This window comes from Lepidochelys kempii, chromosome 8 (genome assembly GCF_965140265.1).
Source record: "Lepidochelys kempii isolate rLepKem1 chromosome 8, rLepKem1.hap2, whole genome shotgun sequence".
In the NCBI taxonomy this organism is placed as follows: Eukaryota; Metazoa; Chordata; order Testudines; family Cheloniidae; genus Lepidochelys; species Lepidochelys kempii.
In genome coordinates this window covers 86,467,039-86,485,176 of record NC_133263.1, presented here as the reverse complement: position 1 = coordinate 86,485,176, position 18,138 = coordinate 86,467,039, and the positions used below count along the sequence as shown (strand labels likewise).

The following is an 18,138-nucleotide window of genomic DNA, read 5'->3' as shown; positions in this document are numbered from 1 at the left end:
GTTGATGTGATGTCTACCAGAAGGCAGTTTTCATAGACAGGTGATAAGCGGAGCACGTAGTCATAAGCTTAAATAGGAAACCCATCAGTCCAGTCAAAACCAGGTTAAGATTGCAAGAAGGAAGGAGTTCCCTGACCGGTGGGAAAACATGGATGAGCCCTTTTAGAAATGTCACCAGAGCTGGATAAGTGAAGATCATGTGGCCTTGGATGGGAGGGTGACTAGCAGAGATTGCTTCCAAGTACACCCTTATAAAACTGAGGGACAATCCCAATTGTTTCAGGGAAAGTAATTATTCCAGAATTGCAGAAATTGAAGTTGTCAATGGTGAAAATTTTTGCTGAACTATCCAAACAGAAAAATCTCTTCCATTTGGCCTTGTATATCAGTCTGATTAAAGGTTTCCTGTTGTTAGCAAATGAACCAGACTCTCTATGATTCTTTGTATTCCCATAATTCTTTGTATATAAAACCCCGTGATACTTTGAACAAAGTGTGTTGTAGCTATAATTCTAGTTTTTGTGCTTCTAGGGACTTTGTACTTAGGTTAATATAGTGTGTGACTAAGTGGTGGAATGTATATAATATTTTTACCCTGACCCTATTGACCCATGGAGAATTGTCCAGATATCCAGAAAAAGACTACTTGTGATTTATAAGGGATATGTGTTATTAAAAATGTCTTCGATGATTGATAAAAATGGCCCATTGAGGGATGTTTCAGCTTATTAGGAACTACCTGTTGCCACATATGTTTTCTACAATAAGAATAGAAAGAGGTTTAATGTTTTTTGAAGGGAGTTGTACATGCTGAGAGGATTTTCCCCATATCATCCAATCATCAAGTTAGGGGTACACCTGTATTCCTTGTATCCTCAGTTACTCAGCAATGACAGCCAGAACTTTGGTGAAGACTTATGGAGCTAAAGTGTAGGACTCTGTACTGACAGTGAGATTTGTGAGCTAAGAATGTCAGGTACTTCCTGTGAACTGGGTATACTGAAAGGTGGCAGTATGTGTTTTTTAAGTTGAGAGCCACAAAATAATCACAAGATACAAGGAAGGGATTATGGAGACTAGGGTAACTATCTGGAATTTGAAACAATGGATGAAGGCCTTGAGATATCTATGGGCCCCATTTTCTTCTTTGGGACTAGGAAATAGTGGGAATAAAATCCTTTGCTCGTGAATTTATTCCACTGCTCCCAGCAGTATAAGGGAATCCACCAGATGCTTCAACAGTGTCTCATGACAAGGATCCTTGAAAAGGGATGGAGAAGGTGGGCTTCCACAGCTTGAAACTGGGGTGGGGTACCCTATGCTGACTATTTTGAGGACCTACCAGTCCGAGGTTATTCCAGTCCATGTCTGCTGGAGGAGGAAAGCAGTTGCCAGTGGATGGGTTGAATGGAAGAGGATCCAAAGGTGCTCCAGGCAGGCTCCAAACATGCACCTCAAAACAGGTTCTTTCTAGAAGCCCCAGAATGTGGGGCAGTGAAGACAACAGAAAGGGCTACCACCAATGAAATTGCTGTCTCCTCCTTGGGGGCTTGGAGGACCACTGTTGCTGATAATAGGGATGCTGTCATCTCTGTCTGTAGAAAGACTCTTGTCTCTGGCATTTTCTCTTTGGGACTTAGGCATACAGGCTCAAGGATCTTAGAGTTGTCCTAGAGTCTTTGAGCATATGGAGGTATTAAATAGCTTGTTGCCTTCAACTGGAACTTGGATCTCTTTAGGGAATCCTAATGCCTGCAGCTAGAAAGATCTCTTCATAGCTACAGCAATAGCCATTGTCCTACCCACAATATCAGAGGCACCTAGTGCAGCTCGTGATGCCAATTGAGCAGTCAGCCTGGCTTCAGCCATGAGAGATCTTTATTTCTTATGCTGATGCTTCTGCTTCAGAAGCCTCACTAAAAAGTCTGTCCCAAGAAGGAAGTTGTATTTTGAAAGTAGCACTTGATAGTTCATTACTCTCATCTGGAGGCTCACTGAAGAATATATTTTCCTCCCAAAGATTCTTTGGATCTTTCTCCTAAAGGATAGATTTATGCTGACCTTGTTGCCTTGATTTTTTCCTGAGCTGCTTGAATAATCAGGGTATCAGGTATTGATAAAAATATTCAAAACCCTTAGTGGATACTTGGTATCTTCTGTTAGCACTTTTAGAAATTGCTAGAATTGAGCCAGACGTATGCCAGATCACTTTGGCAGGTTCAAGCAGTCCATAACTGATGGCCACAGCCTGACACTAAAAGTAGAATGTTGCAGAATATCCTGAGCTTCTCTTGTATGGGCTCTAGTGGGATATCCAGTATCTCCACCATTCTTTTTAGCAAGTCCTGAAAGACTTTTGTTTTATCCATAAGCCCTGGAGGAGGAATAATGACGACGACTGGGAAGGAAGATGAGATGGTGGCAGATAGCTGGTGCTGTGGATCAGAAGAGCAATCATCACCATTATAGTCCTCCTCACCCTCCATTAGTAGAGGATGGGACAGGAGAGGAGCTTAAGAAAATGGGACCACTGTATTCATAGATTCATAGAGTCATAGATATTTAGGTCAGAAGGGACCATTATGATCATCTAGTCTGACCTCCTGCACAACGCAGGCCACAGAATTTCACCCACCACTCCTGCGAAAAACCTCTCACCTATGTCTGAGCTATTGAAGTCCTCAAATCGTGGTTTAAAGACTTCAAGGAGCAGAGAATCCTCCAGCAAGTGACCCATGCCCCATGCTACAGAGGAAGGCGAAAAACCTCCAGGGCCTCTTCCAATCTGCCCTGGAGGAAAATTCCTTTCCGACCCCAAATATGGCGACCAGCTAAACCCTGAGAATATGGGCAAGATTCATCAGCCAGATACTACAGAAAATTCTTTCCTGGGTAACTCATATCCCACCCCATCTAATATCCCATCACAGGCCATTGGGCCTATTTACCATGGATATTTAATTACCAAAACCATGTCATCCCATCATACCATCTCTTCCATAAACTTATTGAGTTTAATCTTAAAGCCAGATAGATCTTTTGCCCACACTGCTTCCCTTGGAAGGCTATTGCAAAACTTCACTCTTCTGATGGTTAGAAACCTTCATCTAATTTCTAGTCTAAACTTCCCAATGACCAGTTTATATCCATCTGTTCTTGTGTCCACATTGGTACTGAGCTTAAATAATTCCTCTCCCTCTCCGGTATTTATCCCTCTGATATATTTATAGAGAGCAATCATATCTCCCCTCAACCTTCTTTTAGTTAGGCTAAACAAGCCAAGCTCCTTGAGTCTCTTTTCATAAGACAAGTTTTCCATTCCTCGTATCATCCTAGTAGTCCTTCTCTGTACCTGTTCCAGTTTGAATTCATCCTTCTTAAACATGGGAGACCAGAACTGCACACAGTATTCCAGGTGAGGTCTCACCAGTGCCTAGTATAATGGTACTAAAACCTCCTTATCCCTACTGGAAATACCTCGCCTGATGCATCCCAAGACTGCATTAGCTTTTTTCATGGCCATATCACATTGGCGGCTCATCGTCATCCTATGATCAACCAATACTCCAAGGTTCTTCTCCTCCTCCGTTACTTCTAATTGATGTGTCCCCAGCTTATAATTAAAATTCTTGTTATTAATCCCTAAATGCATGACCTTACACTTCTCACTATTAAATTTCATCCTACTACTATTACTCCAGTTTACAAGGTCATCCAGATCCTCCTGTAGGATATCCCTGTCCTTCTTTAAATTGGCAATACCTCCCTGCTTTGTATCATCCACAGACTTTATTAGCACAGTCCCACTTTTTGTGCTGAGATCAGTAATAAAAAGGTTAAATAAGATTGGTCCCAAAACGATCCTTGAGGAACTCCACTGGTAACCTCCCTCCAGCCTGACAGTTCACCTTTCAGTAGGACCTGTTGTAGTCTCCCCTTTTAACCAATTCCTTATCCACCTTTCAATTTTCCTATTGATCCCCATCTTATCCAATTTAACTAATAATTCTCCATATGGCACGGTATCAAACGCCTTACTGAAATCTAGGTAAATTAGATCCACTGCATTTTCTTTGTCTAAAAAATCTGTTACTTTCTCAAAGAAGGAGATCAGGTTAGTTTGGCACGATCTACCTTTTGTAAAACCATGTTGTATTTTGTCCCATTTACCACTGACTTCAATGTCCTTAACTACCTTCTCCTTCAAAATTTTTTCCAAGACCTTGCATACTACAGATGTCAAACTAACAGGCCTATAGTTACCCAGATCACTTTTTTTCCCTTTCTTAAAAATAGGAACTATGTTAGCAATTCTCCAATCATACAGTACAACCCCTTAGTTTACAGATTCATTAAAAATTCTTGCTAATGGGCTTGCAATTTCATGTGCCAATTCCTTTAATATTTTTGGATGAAGATTATCTGGGCCCCCCGATTTAGTCCCATTAAGTTGTTTGAGTTTTGCTTCTACCTCAGATATGGTAATGTCTACTTCCATATCCTCATTCCCATTTGTCATGCTACCATTATCCCTAAGATCCTCTTTAGTCTTATTAAAGACTGAGGCAAAGTATTTGTTTAGATATTGGGCCATGCCTAGATTATCCTTGACCTCCACTCCATCCTTAGTGTTTAGCGGTCCCACTTCTTCTTTCTTTGTTTTCTTCTTATTTATATGGCTATAGAACCTTTTACTATTGGTTTTAATTCCCTTTGCAAGGTCCAACTCTATTTGACTTTTAGCCTGTCTCACTTTATCTCTACATGTTCTGACCTCAATAAGGTAGCTTTCCTTGCTGATCCCTCCCTTCTTCCACTCCCTGTATGCTTTCTGCTTTTTCTTAATCACCTCTCTGAGATGCTTGCTCATCCAGCTTGGTCTACAACTCCTGCCTATGAATTTTTTCCCCTTTCTTGGGATGCAGGCTTCCAATAGCTTCTGCAGCTTTGATTTAAAATAATCCCAGGCCTCCTCTACTTTTAGATCCATAAATTATTCAGTCCAATCCACTTCCCTAACTAATTTCCTTAATTTTTGAAAGTCAGCCCTTTTGAAATCAAAAACCCTAGTTGCAGATTTATTTTTGTTAATCCTTCCGTTCAGTTTGAATTGAATTAGCTCATGATCGCTTGAGCCAAGATTATCCCCTACAACCATTTCTTCTATGAGGTCCTCACTACTCACCAAAACCAAATCTAAAATGGTATCCCCTCTAGTCAGTTCAGCAACTACTTGATGAAGGAATCCATTAGCTATTGCATCTAGGAAAATCTGAGCCCTATTATTATTACTAGCACTCGTCCTCCAGTCTATATCTGGGAAGTTAAAGTCTCCCATGATCACACAGTTTCCATTAGTATTTACTTTATTAAAAACATTAAAAAGGGCTCTATCCATATCCAAATTAGATCCTGGCAGTCTATAGCACACCCCAAGCACTATCCCAGGAGAGGCTCTAATAGTTTTCTTCCCCGATGTAATTTTTGCCTAGACGGACTCTGTCTTATCCATTCCATCGCTTCTTATTTCTTTACATTCTACCTATTCATTGTGTGTAGGGGGGAATCTGGCTCTGGATGCAATTGAAAATGCAGGTTTCATACCACATGGATTGATCACCCAGGGAAATCAGTATGACCATAGTTAATTAGGGTAGTGAGAACAGGGACATATGGATGGGCAGCAGGTAGGGTGTTCCCTGTGGTTCCTGGATGGTATCCTTCAAGGATTCCTCTCTCAAATCTCTGCAAGACTCACACTGAGCTACCCAAGACAGTGACAGGGCATGTTCTTGTGAGGAATGTCTGCTTTGTTCCTCCTCTTCTGGGGAGACAGAGAAATTCACCTCTTCTGGGGAGACAGAGAAATACACCTCTTCTAGCAGAATCGCAGTTCTATCCAGTGTTCTCTGTGTGGTGTCGGTATCAGGAATGGTTTCTTCCTGCAGCCTTTTAGTACCATGAATGGTTAACTTCCTGCAGCCTTTTAGTGAGCGATGAGTCCAGAAATGGTCAGAATGAAAGGTCTCAGCTTGCTGTGGAGTGCATTGGTGCCACTGAAGAGAGCTCTCAAACTAGCTTGGGTAAGAATTTGGTCAGTACCAAGGCAGTGGTGGGAGTTGAAGCAGTGGTTCTTGGTATGGGGAAACTGTGCTGGACTTTTCGGTGCAGACACAGACAGTGCTTGAGGCTTTGATATAGTAGTCAGCACCTATTATCGTTAATGGAGGCAGCACAGTGCTTGTTGTGTGTAGAGACCATTGTGCCAGTTTGGGATTTGGTGCAGACACATCAGAGCGGGACTCCTTATGACCCCGGTCTGAAGTCATCACTGAGATGCCTGATGAGTGGGGCTCATGAGAGGTCTTCTGGGAACCCAGAGTCATGTCACCAGGGCAGTTGATGCTTGAGGTGGACCCAGTAGCTGGAGCTCCTTGGATGGTCTGCCAAGGTTTGATATTGCTTGCATGGACTTTTCAAGGAGAAAAAGTTTCAGTTTTGCCTCCATTACTTTCTGGGTTCTTTCAGAGAAGGACTTGCAAATCTAACCATGCTCTGGAGCACATCCCTCTCCCAGGCACAATAGGCATTGAGCATAGCCATCATTCACAGGTATTGCCTCATCACAAGAGGGGAAAACTTAAACCTCAGTGATTTGGTGCTGGCTATTTTGAATTACTGTACAGGGCAGATCCTTCTACAAAGTGTTCCATGCATGGGGAGGGGGGGGAAGGGTTAAACCCCTATACAGGAAAACCTATCAGTAATCTAAGTCTAAGAGGTTTTGTTTTGTTTTGAATATATGCAAATGGGCAACGAAAACTGTAGATCAGCATCAGCCATCTTACGCAGAGCAAGGGACACAGACACTACAGGGTTCTGTCTCAGCCATCCGCTGAATGGAACTGAATAGAGGTTACAGCTGATCCACCCCTTATACTCTTGACTACGGGAAGAGTAAGTGGCAAGGGCACAGGTATTGCCCTAATGGACACTATTATTCAAAAAAATCCCGTCTTGCACACATAGGGCATATGCACTTCAACACTGGAAAATCATTTGAAGAAGTATTCTAGTCTTCATTTAGCTCCAAGAGAGCTTAAGGGACATATGGTGACAGGAATATGTGGAATTCTGGAAGAACTGTTAAAATACATTGGACCACATATTCTTTTGTGGCAGACACTATTCAATGTAATCTGGAGAACCTGTCCAAATGACAAAAAGACATTACTGGCAGCACAAAGACTGATTTTACTATCACAGCATTACTCTTCTATCCATCCTAGGGAAAGTTTTTGCTTCCATCTAGTTGGCCTGAGCTACGGATATCTTAAGAAGAAAGAAAAGATCAGTTCAAGCTGGCTTCACTCCTGGTCATTCAGTGATGAAGCAAATCTTCACAGTGCACCAGCTTATCAAGAAGGTATGAGAATTCAAGTGCCCCCCCCCACTCCAGCTTTGATAGTATCTTGTCTCCTCATTGGTCATTCTGGTCAAGTGCCAGCGAGGTTATCCTAGCTTCTTAACCCTTTACAGGGATTTTATAGTTCTGTATACAGATTTTATAGTTCTGTATACAGAAAGGTGGTTACCCTTCCCTTTATATTTATGACACCAAGTAAATGCATTTTAGGTATATACCTTGATGTTAAGAACCGTACTAACTTCAGTTTTGCCAATGATGTAGTGCTGGTTGCTGAGTCAATGGATGAGCTGGTTATGACACTTAAAGCCCAGGAAAGCTCAGTGGAAAAGTCAGCCCAAAATTTAGTTGATGTAAAACCAAAATTATTCCCGGTGGCAATTTCAAACACAGTGAGGACTCTAGCATCTTTGTGGGTGATCATCCAGTCATGACTATTGGTGATTTCACCTACCTCGGCTCTGTTGTCAATAACATGAGTAGCAGCAAGTAAGAACCTGAAGTCTGCACTGCATATGTTATCAGTACCTCATCAGGAATGTCTTTCACAAATTGAACACACTGGTAAATAGCAATATGACGCTTCGGTGCTAAAGAGCTTTAATGTTTCAGTGATAAGTATTCTGACCTATGGGACAAGCACCACACTGTCAAGATTGAAAAGAAGTTGGACACCATCTCAAAATGACTGAAAACATCAACTGGCACAAAATTCAAGCTGAAAGACAAGATACCCCTCCTAACTGAACTGGTATTGCTTTCTCAAATGATCAGTCTACGCTCCCTAAGGTTCTAAAGTCATCTGCTCCAAACATGTTTCAACTTCCCTGAGAGAATCATCGTTGACTTTGACCCAATGAAAGCAGAATGGAAAAGACCCCCTGGAAGACCTAAAACATGATGGCTGGACAGTGTTAACAGACACCTGTGCCTTACAGGTATCCTATCCCATAACACACCAATTTTGGCTCAGGACAGAACATCATAGAGGCACATAATGCATTTGGTGTCCTCTGTGCTGTCCAAGCAACAGCATGAGAACTAACCTAGCCTAACAAGGGAGCAATACCTTGTGGATAATATGCAATGAACAAGAAGGGTCTGGATGCTTCTCCTTCCAGAAACCATTAACACTACTTGGCTAAAAGACTTATAGATTGTGTGGCCAAAAGGGACTATAATGATCTCTAGGATGACCTTCTGTGTCACACGAGCCATAAAATTTCATAAAGTCCATATGTTCTAGCTCATCTAGAAGTTATCTTTTAGAAAGACAAGCAAGAGTCTTTCACAAGCAATCCAGTGTATTGCCTCCCACATGGACTGAGTGCACTGGTTCTGCTGCCCTCCAAGTCTCTGGCTGCACACAAGCTCATGACCCAAATTTTGATTGCAAACACAAATATGCTATAACTGGCGGGAGGTAGCTCTAACAATAATATTTACTGATATATATTTTAATACTATTATACTGTATAGACTACATAGTTACATATTTATTATTATTTTTTCAGAGCTGTTGTCTGTATTTGACTATTGGTAGTTTAGAAAATACATTTTATCCAGTTAAATGAATTACAGAGAGCATGCAAGTTACATTGCAGTAAGCAGTAATTAGTCAACTTCTTTATTGCCATTTGGGGCTTGGTTAACCTTGCCTATTCTGAGGAATTATTTTTTCTGAATATTGTTCACTCCTGATTCCTCTTAAACAGGCAAGGTTAACCAAAACTCAAATGGCAATAAAGAAGTTGACCTAGAATGTAAAATTAAAATCTATGTGACAAGTTTTAATTAAAACACAACCAAAGCACTGCTCCTCTCTTGAAAAGATAAATAGCTTAGCCAATGGGGTTGCAAGGGATTGCATCTAAAATAAAAAATACCAATTAGAAGCACTTATAAGACATTAGCAAGATGGCAGTAGGGTTCAGCTAATGTAATTCATTTTTTCAGGGAACCCTAGGGAGTTCATATTTAAAGCAACTTCATATATAAAGCTACCATTCTAAAGTCTCCCCAAGGTTTCTGATACTATTTTGATTGACATTTAGTTATAAAACATCTTTATGATGCAACTGATATTTTCTAGTTTATTAGTAGTCACTTGAAATAGTTTTCATTGTCATTGTTTTAAAGGCCAATAGTAACTTTTTCAAATCTTGTTTTGTAAAGCAAACTACTGCTCAGACTCACTTTTAGGCACACTATGCTATGTTCCACCACATACAGTAATTAATTGCCATTACTCTGGTCAGTGTAGGAACACATTCATTTATCCATTCTAAATGAAAAGTATCCCCAACATTTGACTAAGCAATCAGATGTAATGCCAAGTAATGTGATCTCTCCAGCAACCTTTCAAACTAAATAATTAATGTGGAAGTAAATAAAGGAAACATAATATTTTAGTTACAGAACAATCATTACATCAGTCTTATACTCCAGTAATGACAGGTTTCAGAGTAGCAGCCGTGTTAGTCTGTATCTGCAAAAAGAAAAGGAGTACTTGTGACACCTTAGAGACTAACCAATTTATTTGAGCATAAACATCAGGCATCCGATGAAGTGAGCTGTAGCTCACAAAAGCTTATGCTCAAATAAATTGTTAGTCTCTAAGGTGCCACAAGTACTCCTTTTCTCTTTATACTCCAGTAATGTGACATTCAGTGACAGCATACTCCCAAACAACTCAATGGTTTTCAGAAAAGTTCTTTGAAATGAGTGAGAGAGTAGAACAGACCCTTTATGTTTAAAATAAATAAAAATATCCACATAAAAACATTCCAGATCCAGCACCAATGCTGTGTACCACTTTCATCTGGCAGTGGAGGGCAATCCTGCTAGACATAAAACACAGAGGATTGTCAGAGCCAAAGCTCTGCAACACGGAAGTGAAGTTCCTTCAGCAGTCAGCAGCAGAGAGAGACAGGAACTGAAACAGCTGAGGAGTGGAACTCCCTTATACAGCCTCAGGCACTGAAAGCTTGAAGGAGTTAGTGTACTTCAGCACTCCTCAATGAACACAACTTGCAATAAGGTGCTCTTGCCATCAGTGGGAATATAGAGAGGCCCCCAAAGAATATTTTTTCTATCATACTTAGAACAGTTTAACTCTGTTAGTCACATACAAAAATTACTTAAAAATATAAAAAGAACTCTTTTCAGAGTGGTAGCTGTGTTAGTCTGTATCAGCAAAAAGAACGAGGAGTCCTTGTGGCACCTTAGAGACTAACAAATTTATGTGAGCATAAGCTTTCGTGGGCTAAAACCCACTTCATCGGATGCATGTAGTGGAAAATACAGTAGGAAGATACATATATATACACACAGAGAACATGAAAAAATGGGTGTTGCCATACACACTATAATGAGAGTGGTTAATTATGTGAGCTATTATCAGCAGGGGAAAAAAAACTTTTGTAGTGATAATCAGGATGGCCCATTTCCAACAGTTGACAAGAAGGTGAGAATAACAGTGTGGGGCGGGGGAGAATAAGCATGGGGAAATAGTTTTACTTTGTGTAATGACCCATCCACTCCCAGTTCAAGCCTAATTTAATGGTGTCCAGTTTGCAAATTAATTCCAATTCAGCAGTCTCTCGCTGGAGTCTGTTTTTGAATTTTTTGTTGTTGTAATATTGCAACTTTTAGGTCTGTAATCGAGTGACCAGGGAGATTGAAGTGTTCTCCAACCGGTTTTTGAATGTTATCATTCTTGATGTCTGATTTGTGTCCATTTATTCTTTTACGTAGAGACTGTCCGGTTTGGCCAATGTACAAGAACTCTGTGTGTGGAATCAGAATCACAATTATTTCTTTAGATATCATGTCTGCTTGCAATTTTTCATGTATACTTTAATTTAAAACTATTTTGATAAACTATTCTGTATAACAGCATAATCACAAGGCTCAGTGGTAGTGAAATATTAAAGAATATTAAATCAGCATGATGTAAATTTCATCTTTCTTTTTTAGGTATAGAGAACTGTGTCTGAAAGATTCCTTTGTTTTTTGAGATGTTTGATAGATTACTATGGTCAGCTGAAATGAGCATAACCTGCGAGCCGGGAACTCTCATCTTATCTTTGACACTGACTCTCTCCTGTGTCCTTAGGCAAGTCACTTAGGTCCAGATTTTCAAAAGTAAAGTTGAATTTTTGGTATCTCAAATTGTGTGTTTAACCCTATGTCTAAGGGCTGAGTTTAACAGGTGCTGAGCACCCATAACCCTCACTGACTTCAGCTAGAGTTTTTGGGTGATCACCTTCTCTGAAAATCTGGTCCAATTGTCCTAAACTGGGCACACAAAACTAGTGGTGTCAATTCCTAATCTATAAAGGCATGAATGGCGACGGGTTTCCTGAAAGAGAGAAACTCTGGGTTAAAAATGGTTTTGTGCTTACCTGATGGAGAGATATGTCTCCAAGAAATGGAAGGCTCTGGTTTCCCACTGGCCAAGCAAGTAAGTGTAACATTGCTTCCTTCATTCACAACAATGTCAGTTGAAATACGAGATATCTTCGGAGAAACTGAAATGGAACAATGAGAAACTTTAAAAAAAAGAATTTTGCATTAGATTGAAAAAGAGTGATTCATTTCCTCCAATGTCAGACATATATCTTGAAGTCCAAACTTTTGGGATTTTTTTTTATATAATTTTTATCTACATTGGTTTTCATGGTATTTTGCAAAGAAATCCTTGTTCAGAATTGCTTACTTCTAACCACAACTATTCCACCATTTATACAAAGGTACCGCCCATGGATCAGGATGCTCCATGTTAAACACTAGGACAACTGCAATCTGCTCCAAATTATGAAAATGTGGAATAGCTCTCAGGTTCCTAGCAATCTGCCAGTGTAGCTCTTGTTTAGGCAAAATTTGGACGTGCTCATGTTAGTCCATAATGGACATTAAATTAAAATGCTATTGTTCTCTGAAAAATGATTATGCAAAAATAGTACTTTCCTATTCATTCCATCTGCTGCCTGTGTGTATCTAGAGTTATATCTCTTCACATTAGTAAGCAAAGTAAGTTTTTATTGCTTTTTATGACTGTTGGTCCTGCAATGCCAATATAGACAAGAGAGAGTGAGCTGGATTTCGTTTTCCTTTCTGTATCTTAAGCAGAATTGTTCAATAAATTCTATTTATAGGACTAATTAAAATATAATAAGGCTTCAGCAGTGTAACTGAAAGCATCAGTGAGAGCATAACTTCAAGACAATGGAGGTTTACAAGGATAAATGGGAGGGTAACATTTGGCCTGCAGAATCTTTATTACTGGTAATGATGCACAGTAAGACAAGAACCAAAGTTGACTTTTGGAATCCAGGCTGAGCTTTCACTTGTGAAGTGCTTTTTAGGTATTAACTAAGCACTTTTAGTATGGAAATCATTGAAAGATAACAACAGGGAACACCACATTGCTATTTCTGCAAACACTTTTTAGAGTACAGCCACATTCTCAATGTCAAACATGCAAAAAGCGATATATTCTGTACCTTGGTATAATGGAATCTTCTAGTAAACTTGATGAAACTCTAGTAATCGCTACATTTTTGTACCAAAAATGCAGTTTTCAAACAAAACTGTTCTATAATGCAAACATATGCTTGTATTACAGGAAAAATATGATTATAATATTTCAGTTTTTTGAACAAAAATATTTACGAAGAAAAACATATTTCTTCTCTCTTGCGGACAAAATCTATTGTCTTAACGGGGCACCTCCTTTATTAAAACTGTAGTAGCAACAACCTTCATAATGACAAAAAAATACTGAAAATGTTCAGAAGATCTTGAGTATTTAGTTTATTCCCTAAATATTATTAAGGTACAGAAACATTCAAAATAGTTTGATCATATTAGTTAAAAATTCCTGATATTTCAACCCTTACTTTTGAAGCAGAAGACCAAAGGAAACCTTAAATTACATTAGAATCTCATTAATTATTACACCCTTTATGAAACAGAGCATGAATAAACAATTGTTAAAGACCAAGAATACACTATCCAAAAATGCTTTAAGTTCCTTTTCTGATAACTGCAGTTTAAAGTATTTCACATGGTTGTATACAGTACTGTTAAATATACTATAGTGTTCTATATAAGTTATTAAGTATGGAACCTCACCACAACATTATTTAATATTTGCTAAGAAGGGAGACTCATTTTTTTACATATGGATTATTGGGTTTGGCAACTAGTGAAGTCCAGATTATTAACACTCTTCTATATGTATTATGGGACGGATTGTGACTGGACCTTTGTAGGTGCATAATACTTGAGGTGGATGCAAGGAGCCTTCTAAATTCAGTGTAGGTGTCAGCCACAACTGTAGTCCCTTGCATTCCCTGCACTAGAACAAGCAGCAGTGTTACCCCCACATCCCCAAAAGGTTTCAGGGGGAGTGTGGGCCTATGGCTCTGACCTGCACACTTGCAAGTAAGGGTTGTTGGTTCTCAAAGGTCCTGATGCAGCTCACCAATCCCTCTTCCCAAATCACACACAAGGGTCTTAGTTAAAACTAAAATCTGACCTGATGTGCACAGTGGTAAAATAGCTATAAACATATGGGGTCAAACGCTGTCACCCTTCACACTTCCTTCCATAAAGGATGGAAGTAGATTAGGGGAGCGAGTATTTAGGCTAAAACAATGGACCACACCTCTGGTCTTAAACATGGCCTTTAATTTTATTCCGCTGCTCAGTACACAGAGGACCCATATAAATTCTCTACTAGTGGGTTTCAAGAAAGCCAAACTGAAATGCCACAGTACCCCATAGTTCCCCTTCTGCTTGTGACTACATGCACCACAAATTCATGATCTGGCCCACAAATTCTTCTCAGCCATTTACCCAGTTCAACCAAGAATAGCCGATTCAAGAATAGTTTATGATTATCCCCTCAATGTTTTTTAAAAATGGCTTGGACAGTGCCACCCCACAAACTGCATACATCAGAGACAATGAAACCAAGTTGCATTTGAGTGGGTAGCCTCTATGTTTCCTTGAGAGGAGAGAGCCACAAAAAAAATAAAATAAAATGAGCAGTTTTACATTTCTATGTTGTAAACAGTGGGATCCATAATAGCACCAGCTGGGGCTGTGTTGTACAATTAGATTTTGTAAACATTCTTTTATCACAGTCATTTACTCGCTGAAAAGTTGCTTGAATGACTCAGCATCTGCTATATACTGTGTACCTTTCTTCGCAGACATTGAATTCTGCATCAGCTAGAGACTATAAATATTGAGAATTCAGACAGAATGTGTGTCGGGCTGTCTAAGACCATAATTTACCATGAAAGAGCTAACTAACTAACTAAATAATAATAAAAAAAATAAATTAGTGCAGATATAGGGATTTACATTTCAAATTACTGTACAATTATTAACTATTTAATCCTAAAAGAAGCCATATGGGAAAGGTAAGTAGAATTCCTAAAAAAAGTAATGTCCAAGTCCCCAGGCATCTGCACTTTCTGTAGTGTTTGGAGTAAGGCAGTTCTATGCTAAAACAATAAAAGCAACTGATTAGGGCAGGCAATCGTGGGGGAACCTGTTTTGGGATGGACAGGAGGAAACAAAGGCTAGAGAGAAACAAAGGTCGGGGAAGCCATGTGACATTGCTAGCAGCAGCTCCGTAGGAAAACAGAGCCTGATAATTCTTCATAGATGTTGCTAGGCATAGTATGAACTGAACATGAAAGCCTGAACTACCCCATAAACAACTGAGAAAGGAAGGAAGAAATGAATCCTGGAGTATGGTACATCAAGACAATACAATGTTTCTTTTACCCAAGACCTGGGGTCCAAATATCCTTGGTTTATAGAAGCATGTTCGTAAGCTGGTTGGGCTACAAATACCCTATGAGCCTCATTTATTACAAATGTAGGGTAAGATTAACTATTACATTTTGAATAGTAACCAGCATTTGATTTTGATGTTTTGAATTGCACCATTCAAAATTATTTTAACGATATATACCAGGGTAAGTTTGGTCAAATAGATCTATAAAAATTGCACAGGACAAGAATCAATAAAAATAACACAGTCCAGTTTCTTTGCCACAAGAGCCTGTGTAAGGCTGCAAAAATGCAAACAAGTCAATTCTGCAGCCTTGTACAGGCTTCCAGAATAGAGAGAGTGGATGGAGCATTTATTGAATCTGGCCTAGAGATACCACATACAGACATACAGAATAACATCTTTGAAAAAATACGCTTCAGCGCTTTTCAAAACTGCACTGCATGTGAAAAGCACTACTTCTCAGTCTACACAACTCCGGAAATAAGATGGAAGTTTAACAGACATTTCTAGTTAAGAGAGACAAGGTGGGTGAGGTAATATATTTTATTGGACCAACTTTTCCTGCTGAGAGAGACAAGCTTACACAGAGCTCTTCTTCAGGTCTGGGAAATGTCCTCAGACAATCTGTTCCACCTGGTATTTAGCTATGACACTCAGAGCACATTTTCCAGACTTGAAGAAAGAGCTCTATGTTAGCTCAGAAGCCTGTCTCTGTCACGAACAGAAATTGGTCCAAGAGAAGATATTACCTCACCCACCATCTAATATCCTGGGACCAACACAGCTGCAACAACACTGCATACATTTCTAGTTTATTAATTACTTACATCATTGGGATTATTTCAGTAGCTGATTTTATCTGTGGAGACTATGTCAATCTCACTGATGGCCCACTTTGTTTATACTCTTCCACAATGTGAAGGACTTCACAGTAAGTCTCTCTGAGCCTAGGACCTACGTGTCCAACTTCCACCAAGCAATCTGACTGATAGCCCCAGTTATTTTGCCATGTGCACATGGACATGGTCAACCAAAAGCTGCCCCTATGTGTGCACAATGTAGTACTAGTAAAATATAAAGAAATAAAACCCCACAAACAGCACAGTGCGCCCTGAGTGAATACAAATGAGTCTGGGCAGATAAAATGGTCTTAGTGGTGGTGATGGGAGTGGGGAGGAATTCATGAAGTAATACAGGTTGTAACTACATTTGAAATACTTTAAATTGTTCTGCATGTATAATATTTGTTCATTAAACAAGTTGCATGTCATCAAAATGTACTTATTCCTAAATGGTGTGATGGGGCTGGGGCTCATTGGTGGTATTGCCTAGTGGTTAGGTCCCTGTGTCACAACTCTCCCCTGTCCCCAGTGTTCCCTGCCACTGGTCACTCAGACATGGTGGCTGTCTCTCTTCCAATAGACAGTAACTCGGCCTCTGGTCAGGTCATCATTGAAGTCCACCCCTTTCCAGGGTAACCGTGCCCAACAAAGCACAGGAGTCCAATGTCCTCCCAAAAGGAGCTTTCTGCCCAATTCTGGGTTCCCAAAGGCCTCACACCCTTACTTCAGCACTTATAATGTCTTATCTCAAGGTGCGGGAGGTTATGCCACACTTGCGGCTGGCTGGTTATGGGAGCTCAGGCCCTTTCTCTTTATCAGGCTTCAACCCAGGGCCCTATGAGTGGCAGCCCCTAGGAGTGCTCCAAAGCTGCCTCCCTCAACCTCTTCCTACCATTTACTTTCCAACTCCAGGCTGTGGTCACAGTCTCACAAATAATCAAAGAAAAGATAAAGTAAACGGTTCCTTAACCCGTAAAGACAAACTAGTCCCTCCCCCAAATCCTGGGGGAGCTACCACTTGCAGCCCCACTCCGTGCAGCAAGGACTCCTGATGTACCCTTACTCAGGAACTCCCAGGATAGGTCCATTCTTCTACCCTATCTTCTATCCCCTCCTTTCTGAGCTATCTGGTTCTCTTCTAAATTCCTCCTCCTGCTGGAGCAGGCTCTACAGGTGCGATGGGTCGGGGCACTTGGGCCTAAAACTGCTCCTTAACTCCTTCTATCCCACTTTGGGGTTCACATACCCCGTCACAAATGGAAAGAGGAAGAAATTTTCCATTCAGTTTTATGGGAACAGAATTTTATACCTGCAAATATTTTTAAAATAAATATTGTAGGTAGGTTAGTTTCCGGTATTAAAAAACCCATATGTCACTGTGAATAAATGCAGATCTAAGTTGATTAAGCTTCAAGTTCTGATTTCATCATTTCTCTGACAAGCCAAGCAAAATTGCATTAGTAGGAGCATTGCCAGCAGATCGAGGGAAGTGATTATTCCCCTCTATTCAGCACTGGTGAGGTCACATCTGGAGTACTGCATCCAGTTTGGGACCCCGCACTACAGAAAGGATGTGGACAAATTGAAGAAAGTCCAGCGGAGGGCAATGAAAATGATCAGGGGACTGGAGCACATGGCTTACGAGGAGAGGTTGAGGGAACTGGGCTTGTTTCGTCTGCAGAAGAGAAGAGTGAGGGGGGATTAGATAGCAGCCTTCAGCTACCTGACGTGGGGTTCCAAAGAGGATGCAGCTAGGCTGTTCTCAGTGGTGGCAGATGACAAAACGAGGATTAATGGTTTCAAGTTGCAGTGGAGGAGGTCTAGGTTGGATATTAGGAAACACTATTTCACTAGGAGGGTGGTGAAGCACTGGAATGGGTTACCTAAGGAGGTGGTAGGACCTCCATTCTTAGAGGTTTTTAAGGCCCAGCTTGACAAAGCCCTGGCTGGGATGATTTAGTCAATGTTAGTTCTGCTTTGAGCAGGGGGTTGGACTAGATGACCTCCTGAGGTCTCTTCCAACCCTAATCTTCTGTGATTCTATAAACTGG

The 18,138-nt window shown here is 40.3% G+C and overlaps 1 protein-coding gene across 4 annotated transcripts in view; it reads right to left on the bottom strand.

The window, feature by feature from the left end:
• The window catches only part of NEGR1 (neuronal growth regulator 1), a 605,115-nt gene that overhangs the window by 209,997 nt on the left and 376,980 nt on the right, over positions 1-18,138 (bottom strand). For all 4 annotated transcript variants that reach the window (XM_073357346.1, XM_073357343.1, XM_073357344.1 and 1 more), the window contains exon 3: positions 11,833-11,958. In XM_073357346.1, coding sequence (XP_073213447.1) covers positions 11,833-11,958 — 126 coding nt within the window. The remainder of the gene's footprint in view (positions 1-11,832; positions 11,959-18,138) is intronic.